At 40.1% G+C, this 10,287-nt stretch overlaps 1 protein-coding gene across 1 annotated transcript; it reads right to left on the bottom strand.

Annotated features, from left to right (window-relative positions):
* Positions 1-6,500: 6,500 nt before the first annotated feature.
* Positions 6,501-9,843, bottom strand: GP9 (glycoprotein IX platelet). Its single transcript, XM_074196062.1, has 2 exons — positions 9,763-9,843; positions 6,501-7,230 (listed from the first exon to the last, which is right to left on the bottom strand). Exons 1-2 carry the CDS (start codon positions 9,791-9,793, stop codon positions 6,605-6,607), a joined length of 657 nt encoding a protein of 218 aa, XP_074052163.1. The 5' UTR covers positions 9,794-9,843; the 3' UTR covers positions 6,501-6,604.
* Positions 9,844-10,287: the final 444 nt, after the last annotated feature.

Raw genomic sequence — 10,287 nt, 5'->3', positions numbered from 1 at the left:
AATTTCTTAAATGTAAATTTTTTATAATTGCAGTACAACAGGAATGTTGATTGATAAAGTAAGTCTTGGATAAAATTCTAATGTCTCAATTCTAACAAAATTCTAAAGTCTCTAAAGTCTCAAGTCACAAAGAAAATTATTCCTAGTCTTCCTAAGGACATGATATACCTGACCCATGTCTTTTCAATCCTTGACTTTCTCATTAAAATTGTCTTTAAGCATCTTGAGAGCTTGAAGTAAATCCACCAATTGATGTTATTGATGGAATGAAAAGTGGTACTAAGGAACATGCATCCTCCTTGAAATAGAAATACCTGGGTTCGAATCCTTCCTTTGATACTTTCTGCTTTTGTGACCTGGCAAATCACTTCCTCTCTGTCTGCCTCAGTTTCTTCATCTGTACAATGAGGGGGTTGGACTGAGTGATCTCTGGGGTCTTTCCTGTCAACTCTAGAGCTATAAATATTTACTTGGGAGTAAATTTCACCAAATCTATCTTTTGGATAGATACTCAGTACCACCCCAACTGGAGAAGAAGCCTATTCATGGATTAATTATGTTTGATATATCTAGTATAATAAGTGAGCAGATGGAAAACAGTACCCAGAATTCTCATTTTTTGACTCCAACTTTAAGAATGGTCAAGGGTCTTATGATTCTGCCATAGGAGACTCGGTTGACAGAACTTAGGTGTTTAGCCTAAACAAGAGAAGATATATCTCTATCTCTATCTCTATCTCATCTATCTCTATCTTTATCTCTATCTCTATCTATATGTGTGTGGGGGTAATTGGGGAGGGGAGAATGATTATGATAACATAGCTTAAACTATTTAAGTAATAGGAAGACCTGTCATTTGGAAGAATTGGACTTTATTGCTTATTGACAGTAGATAGAACTAAGGAAAGTGTTATTGGACTGGAGTGGGGAGATAACTATTAAGGGAAAGTAAATGGTGAGCAGAAATTTTCAGAAAAGTAAACTCAGGGGGTGGGGAAGGGAAGTAAGATTGGGGGAAAAATTGTAAAATTCAAAATAAGTAAAATCTTTAATAAGAAAAAAAAAGAAAAGTAAACTAATGGGGTGGCTAGGTGGCGCAGCGGATAGAGCACCGGCCCTGGAGTCAGGAATACCTGAGTTCAAATGTGGCCTCAGACACTTAATAATGACGTAGCTGTGTGGTCTTGGGCAAGTCACTTAACCCCATTGCCTTGCAAAAACCTAAAAAAAGAAAGAAAGAAAAAGAAAAAAGAAAAGTAAACTCATGCCCTTGGGATCAACTGCTGGAACTATTTTTGAGCAGCCATTTTCCCAGTTACATCACAGAGGTGATTGCTTCCCATGTAAGATCAGCTGGACTTGGTGCAAGGGATCCAATTGACTCTGATTGATGAGTTCCAAAGACAGCCTTTTAGCATATAGCAATGGAGAAAGGAAATTCTGAACATTCATTCAAGTTAGAGAGGTGGCAAAGTAGATAGTGACTACCCTACAGGAAGAATAAATGAGATAATATTTGTAACCATCTTAAGGCAGTGTCTGGCACTGGCTTTCTTCCTTTTTCTGTGCCTCTTTGATCAGATTGTGGTTTCTGGGCTCACTTCACTGTCCTTTCTGTCTGCATGGCCAGCTGTGGTTGGAGGCTGGATGTTCACACTGTTTCTGAATTCCTCAGATAAGGGAAGGATGTGACTACACAGTAAGCATACACCCTGTCTTTGGGGACCTGTGGGCTAACTGCCCAGCTGCCCTGGCCAAGACTGACAATGATGAGTCTGCGGACTGGAGGGAGGGACAGACTTGGAATGAGAAAGACATGGGTTCAAATCCTGCTTCTGAGATTTATTGACCATAACCAAATCAATCTACCTTTTTGTCTCTGTTTCTTCCTCTGTAAAGCAGAAATGATAGAACCCTATAATTTTTGTGAGTTCCAAGGGCCAAAGTGACTGATGAGCCATTAACTGGCTAGGGAATAAAGTGAAAAAGAGCATTTGTTACAGAAAGAGATACATTTTTAGACATTGCCAATGTGAGAATTTGTTTTGCTGTACTATATATGTTTATAATGAAAGTTTGAGTTTTGATTTTTTCAAAATTTACTCAGAGAACAAATGAAAACACAAATAGATATTTATAAAATTAATTTATAAATAAATTTATTTTAAAAATTGTTTTGAGTGTTTATAGTATCAGTTGGAGTTGTGACTTGCCCAACATCACCCAGCTAGTTAGTGTCAAGTCTCAAAGGTTGGATTTGAATTTAGGTCCTCCTGACTCTAGGGCAGATGCACTATCCACTGTGCCACCCAATTTCCCTGATAGCTTTTTATTTGTTTTTGTTTTTTACAAGGCAATGGGGTTAAGTGACTTGCCCACACACAGCTAGATAATTATTAGATGTCTGAGGCTGGATTTGACCTCAGGTCCTCCTGACTCCAGGATTGGTGCTATATCCACTGCACCATCTAGCTGCCCCTCCATAGCATTTTTTTTGTAAGTTAAATTAGCATTTATTAAAATCTCTTATATGCTCAGTATGGGTAATACAAGATAACAAAAAACAAACCAACAACAATAAAAAAACAGTCCCTGCTTTTAAGGAGCTCATAATTTTAAGGAGACAAAATGTAAACAACTGTATACAAAAGAAAGATAGACAGGATAAATTAGTGGTCATCAAAAGAGAAAATGTTCTAGTATTAAGGAGGATTGGGAAAGCTTCTTGTAGAAGGGAAGATTTTATCTGGGACTGAAGGGAAGCCAGGGAAGCAGGCACAGAGACAGTGAGTGAAAACAATGGGAGTAGAGAGATAAAGCATAGCAAGGAGCCTTGATTAAAAGGTATGTGGCATTATATAAGGCACAAGAAGACTGGAAGAAGGGTAGAAAGGAGACTGCTTATGAAAGGCGCTGGAAGCCCTTGTACCAAAGGTCTTATACCAAACTAGTGACAGAGGAGATAGAGAGGCATAGGAGAAATGTTATGAAGGCAACAGTGACAGGGTTAGGCAACAGATTGGAATTGGAAGAAAAAGAGTGAGGAATCAAAGATGATACCTAAGTTTTGAGCCTGGATGACTGGGAAAATGGTGGTGCCAAGGACAGTGTGAGGAAAGGAAGAGGGCAGGATTTGCAGGAAAAGATGATAAATTCAGTTTTCAACAGGTTCAGTTTAGGATGCTTACAAAGATGGTCAATATGAGACCAGTTGGAGATGTGAGAGGAGTCAGGGTTTCACAAACAGATATGAAAGACTTCTGTATAGAGATTATAATTGAGGTCATATGAGCTGATGAGCTTCACAAGTGAAATAATCTAGAGGGAGAAGTCCCTATAAATTTTCCCATGCTCCTTTGAATTATTCATGCTCATAATTTCTTAAAGCCCAGCAAGATTCCATTATATTTTTGTACCTTAATTTATTTACCCATTCCCCACTGATGAGAATCTATTTTGTTTATAATTCTTTGCTACTTCAAAAAGATACTATGAATATTTTATGTTGTAGAGTCTTTCTGTCTTTGACCTCTTTAGGTTATGTTCTTTATATTATGATTTCTGGGTTAGCAGTGCCTATGGATATTTTAGTCCCTTTCTTTGCATAATTCCACATTTATTTTCAGAATGGTTGGACCAGTCCAGAGCTCCACCATTAGTGCATTACATTAATGCACATGTCTTTTCATAGACTTTCCAACACTGACCATTTCCATTTTGGGTCAATCTGCTAATTTTCTGGAATGAGGTAAAGATTTCAAGTTATTTTTACTTGCATTTTTCTTATTCGTGATTTAGAGTGTTTAATCATATGGTTGTCAATAGTTTATAATTTTTTTTGAGAATTGTTGGTTCAATTTCACTGAATAGTTATCTGTTCCCTCAGATTTTATTCCCCCATAGGAACTATTGTCTTGTCATTTTTTTCTTAATACTGTAATTGTGCAAATTATTTTTAGAAACACAAGTGCAAGACTTTTTGTATAGTCCTATTAATTTTATCTTATTTGATTCAGTTTGATACCAGAGTCAAATACTATATGTCTGAATCCTGCCTCTCATTCATAGCATTAACTATTCCTTGCAGTCTTATGGCATCTGAAAGTATGAACATGCCACCTGAAAACATTTTAAAGTACACACTTTAGTTCATTGAATCCTCATAAAAATCCTGGGAGGTAGATATACGATAAATTATTATCTCCTCAATCATCTATAATGCGTAAACAGATGTGTTGGCTCTTCCTACTATAATACAGCATCTTATCAAAATTTTCTGTCTTCCTTAATAAATTTATTTATTATTTTCATCTATTTATTTATTTTTAATAAATTTATTTATTTTTTAAGGGTTTTTTTTTTTTTTGCAAGGCAAATGGGGCTAAGTGGCTTGCCCAAGGCCATGTGGTAAGTGTCTGAGGCTGCATTTGAACTTAGGTACTCCTGACTCCAGGGCCGGTGCTCTATCCACCGCATCACCTAGCCACCCCAATCAATTTATTTTTTTAAAAGCTATAACGAGGTACTCCTAAATCTAGTGAGACATTCATCAATGGGGATAGGCATGCCAGGAATATAAAGGGTTAATATCCTCAGGAACATATATAGTATTTGATTTAGACTGAAAGATACTTAGCCAGAAGATTGTGGGCAGAAAAGAAAATACAAGAGGTTATTAAAACAAATTCATTTGATTGGGTCTTCTAAACTTTGGTGTCCTGAGGCAAAGTCACCTTGCCTTACTTATGGCTTGGGTGAGAGCTGCCATTTGACTAGCACTTTGTTTATTACAAAATGTTTTTTATGTATTATCTAACTGAAGTCAAAAAACAACCTCCTGAGGCATTTATTCACATTTTCATCTTACAGATGAGGAAACTGAGACTTGGTGTCAGATTTCATAAAGGAATTTGCCTAAGTTTGCACAGTGATCATTGAACAAAGTTGGGACCTGACCCAGATATTCTTGGATGTAGGAGTGTAGGTGTGCTTAAGAATACATATTTCTGCGGGTGGCTAGGTGGTGCAGTGGATAGAGCACCGGCCTTGGAGTCAGGAGTACCTGGGTTCAAATCCGGCCTCAGACACTTCATAATTACCTATCTGTGTGGCCTTGGGCAAGCCACTTAGGCCCATTGCCTTGAAAAATCTAAAAAAAGAAAAAAGAATACATATTTCTTAACATACATACTTAATAGGGTATAGAAATCTATCCTACCTAGAGAAAAATGAGAGGAAAGGGATGGGACGAAGGGGAAGGGGGGAGTAGATGACGGAAGAGAGGGAAGATCATGGGAGGGTACTCAGATACACCACACTTCTGAACAGAGACAGGATGAAAGGAGAGAGAGAATGGAGTAGATGAGAGTGGGGAGGAATAGAGTGGAGGGAAATACAGCTAGTGATAGTAACCGGGGGAAAAATATTGAAGCATCTTCTCTGGTGACTATGATGGGGAAGGCAACTCATCCCAGAGACAGAGCCATTGGAATCTGAACACAGACTGAAGTACACTTTTTTTCCCTCTCTCACTATTCTTGTGGTTTCTCATCTTTTTTTTTGGGGGGGGGGGAGTTATGATTGCTCTCACAACAATATTATTGTAATACTATAAAATAAATAAACAAAACACATTCCTGTTCATGCATCTTACTACTATCCTTTTCTCTTTCCTCTTCTCTGTAGTTAGGCGTTCCAGGGACATTCATTCCAAGCTGCTAGGTGACTGTTGAGCAGGCCAGGGAGTAGAACAGGGGACACAATCAGTAGCTTTGACAGTGCTATTGCATGAGTGGTAGTGAAGAGAGATTAATCCACAACTAACCAAATGAGAAACAATAGAATTTACAGGTCACTTTAAGTTTTGCAAAAGGCTTTACATATATTGGTTCATTCTTGTAAAAACTTCCTGAAGTAGGTTCTATTATTTTCTAAATTCTAGCTATTATAATAATATTATTATAAGGAATAATTATATTATCATTAGAAATGATTTATTATTCTCATTTTACAGATAAGGAAACTGAAGCTGAGATAGTTTAAATGATGGACACACAGCTTGTGAGTATGTGAGGCAGGATTTGAATTCAAGTCTTTCTGTTCTTGAAAGGGGTACCCAGGTCAAAGAGACCTGAAAGAATCACAGATTCAGTAGACTTTAAAGAGAATGATAACTTCTGCTTTGTCACTGCTTCTTCCTTTCTCCAGATCTTGTCATGTGGACATTGATCCATGAGAGAATTGAGAGATCCCCCCTAGTTGGAGTCTACTGAGTGGGGTGGTCTACCCTGCTGAGTGGTCAGTCCTCTCTGACAGAGACCTTCCTTGGTGCTCTAACAAAACCCAAGAACCGATAAGGGACTTGCTTCATCATCATCATCAATCCAGGCCCTTCAACCCTGCGCTGAAGTGACTTTTATTACCAAAATGGCCTGGCTAACTCAGCCCGCCCTAAAGAGCCAAATGTGAAAGGAAGACACCCAAGCTAGGAAGAAGGTGGGTTGACCATTTATTTAGATGACTGAAAGAGTTGTATAGAGATAGTAGGCAAGGTGACATGATGCAAGATGGCAGATGAAGTTCAAGGTCTGGGTCCAGGGACCTCTCACATGGATTTTTCATGTCTTAGGCTGCTCTCCTGCCATTGATGATGATCTTGGGTATACTGGTTGAGGGTAACCCAGTAGATGGTCTTGTGGGCCATCCACAAGAGAGCACCTAGGAGTACGATGCTCAGAACTGTTAGCACAATCAGAGCCAGGTCCCCCCAGAGAAAGACATGGTACTGGTTGGGATCAAACAGCTGTCTGCAGCCATCCAGCTCATTGCCGGTGAGCTGGCTGAGGGACAGGGTAGCTATGATTTCTGGGCTGGCACACCTGGTCAGGTTCAGGATGTCCTGGGCATGGTCCTCTAACCAGAGTTTAAGGTATAAGATTCTACAGTCACAGTGCCAGGGGTTATTGGTCACATCAATTTTGGAGATATAGCTCAGGTGGTCAAAGGTGCCAGCAGGGATGGAATTCAGGCTGTTGTTCTGTAAGTAGAGGTGCCGGGTGTTGTTGGGCAGGATGGGCAACGTGGTCAGTTCCCTGTTGCTACAGTCTACCCAGAGTCCGAAGCTTTCCAGGGTCTGGCAGTCACAGGGTAGAGGGCAGGCCAGAGCACCAGGCAAGCTCCACAACAATAACAGTATCCACTTGGTGGCTATGGGCATGGGCATCTGGCTGGCTGTAGAGGAAGAACACAACAGTTGAGTGTGGGCAAAATAAATGACTCTGGGAAAAGGAACAAAACAGAAAGTATCCTGACTTCAGATGAAGTATTTGACCTATTCTTCTTTAGAAGTGAGGCAGGGAAGGTATTGTGAGAAATGTATTCAGGGGCGGCTAGGTGGTGCAGTGGACAGAGCACTGGCCCTGGAGTCAGGAGGACCTGAGTTCAAATCCGGCCTCAGACACTTAATAATTTCCTAGCTGTGTGGCCTTGGGCAAGCCACTTAACCCCATTTGTCTTGTAAAAACCTAAAAAAAATGTATTCAATGGAGTTTTCTTGTTTCCTCACCTAGAATCATAGAACCACAGAATGTTAGAACTAGAAGGGGTCTGAGAGACCAGATTTAGACTGGAATTTTTTTTAGGCTATTAGGGTTCAGTGACTTGCCCAAGGCCACACAACTAGGTAATTATTAAGCTGGATTTGAACTCAGGTCCTCCTGACTCCAGGGTGTGAATTTGTTTTAAAAAATATTTGGATAACTCTACTTCAATGTAACTGATTTCCTTTGCAGAACTATATTTAATGTCATGCATTTAAAAATATTATTCTCAGATGGTGGTATATAGAGTTCAACAGACTGCCAAAAGTGATCCATGCAGTGGCATGCTAGTAAATGTTTAACAATCAGCTCTACAGAAGAATGGGGAAAAATATGCGGTGATATGCTTCATTATTAACATTTTTTCCCCATCATTTAAAAAAAGTCTAGACAATCAATAAAATGATAAATTACACCCTGGTTTGTAGTATCTGCCTGTATTTAAGGTATAAATGTTTGTACTGAAAATTTAACAATTAGATTTCTGAGCTGGTTCATGTTGCTTCCATCACACCGTGGGTCCATGTCACAATAAAGGTTAAGAATCCTAATCTGGTCCAATCCCTTCACTTCACACAGGAAGAAGATGAGAGAAGGGAGAGAATTCACACAGCCAAGAGAGAATGGAGAGAATTCACATAGTCAGGACTTCTGATTAGTACACTTATACTTTTCCTACTGCCCCATATTGAGAGAGAGAGAGAGAGGGAGAGAGAGAGAGAGAGAGAGAGAGAGAGAGAGAGAGAGAGAGAGAGAGAGAGAGAGAGAGAGAGAGAGAGAGAGAGAAAAGAGAAGAGAGAGAAGAGAGAAAAGAGAGAGAGAGAGGAGAGCAACAGAGACAGAGACAGAGACAGAGAGAGACAGACTGACAGAGAGACAGAGAGACAGAGAAACAGAGAGAGAGAGACAGAAAGAGAAACTCCCAAATGAGGAAACTCAATTCAGCAGGTTGACCCTTCCTCTCAACTTCTGGTTCTAGAGAATCACCTAGAATACTGAGAAGTTAAATAACTGGCCTAGAGTCTCATGTCTCTTACACAGCAGAGAAGGGGATTAAAGTCAGGTCTTCCAGGGTTCAAGGCTAACTCTATCTCCTGCACTGCACTGTCTCTCATTGACTTTGTATATATATTTTTACGTCCTTATGCAAGGGGACATTGGCCAAGGAGGGCCCGATCTTTAGGAGCTTGTGCGGTATGACTGTCCCATGGGGAAGTTTAGTGAGCCTGTTCTGGGAGTTCATGATGACGTGGAGTACAAAGTTCTGGCTCTTCAGAGTGTGAATGTATATTCTCTGGTTCCTGTCTTTTCAGGGGGTGGTGGAGCATCTCACAAATGGGCAGGAGTCACATCTCTCCCAGAGATTGTCACAGCACTATACTTTAGGGAACTACTACAAGCCGCCTTTGGGTGGAGGTGTTACCTTCCTGTTTCTCTCTAAAGAAGAGCTGGAATATTGGCTTTGGAGTCAGGAAGAAATGAGTTCAAATCCTGCCTCAGACACAAACTAGTTGTGTGACCCTGACCTCTTTCTGTCTCAGTTTATCTATAAAATAGGAATTAAAACAGCTACCCTACAAAGTTATTATGGGAAAACATATAAATTGTTTTGAAAATTAAAAAATGCTAACTGTTATGGCTATTATCAGCACTCTGCACGCTAGGAACCTGATGGTGAAAATCATGAAGCAAGACATGTCCATGGTCACACAGATGATGTGTCAGAGGTCGGATACGAACCCAGGTTTTTGTGACTCGGGGCCAGCCCTCTATAGCTGATATGCCATTCAGAGAGATGAAGTCATTCACCCCAAATCACACAGCTAGGAAGTGGCAACTTTTCTGATTTCAAATCCAATGCTCTTTTCATTAGACAACACTGACTCTCAAAGACACCTCAAATCCATCCCTTTGTTTCAAAGCACATTTTTTAGGGGACAGTTTCTATATTTGGAATAAAAGATCTAGAAAAGAATGAACTGGAGTAAGGCATGTGAGGGGGAAGGAAGCAAGCACCTATTTCATGGGGATCCAACTGATCTCTGAGCTGAGCTGAGCTCCCCTTGGCCTGCTGTAGCATCCTGGGAAGATGGGAGGAAAGATAAAGAAGGAAAGACCAGGGGAAAGTTGCTAGGGAACTGAGACATGGTTCATGCTTTGTTACCTTTTCTGGATTCCTTTCTCTCTGGGGCCATCAGCAGCTCTGAAGTGAGGGATCCAAGACAGGAGTCACCCTGCTGTAAAGAAAGCAAGGAAGGAAATGAATAAAAATAGCCTATTTCAGCTCACAACTGCTACTCAGAAAACCCCATCTCATGAGGCGGAAGAGAGTTTGCCAACCCCTTTGTGTTTTTGGCAGATGAAAGAAGAAAATAGGCTTTTTAGAGTTGGGTCGAACCTTGGAGGTCATTATGTCTGGCCCATTCATTTCAAACTGAAGACAAGAAAGGCCTTGGGAGAATAATTACTTTGCCCAAATAAGTAGCAGAAGAGAGATTCAAACCAAGAGCATCTGGATTGAAACTTAGTGCTCTACTGCACCGTGAGGCCTCAAGGAGAAAAGAAAATGGATTATATTCATTTTGATCTTTTTCTCTAATATCCTTATGTCAAGTTCATTTTCAGAGAGCACCTGGTCAGATCAGGTCCCAGTAGGACCACTTTGAGTGGGAGGGTATGGAAAGAGAAT

This window comes from Macrotis lagotis, chromosome 8, assembly GCF_037893015.1.
Source record: "Macrotis lagotis isolate mMagLag1 chromosome 8, bilby.v1.9.chrom.fasta, whole genome shotgun sequence".
NCBI classification, from domain to species: Eukaryota; Metazoa; Chordata; class Mammalia; order Peramelemorphia; family Peramelidae; genus Macrotis; species Macrotis lagotis.
Note: the sequence above shows the minus strand (reverse complement) of the source record. Positions and strands in the feature narration are given on the sequence as shown.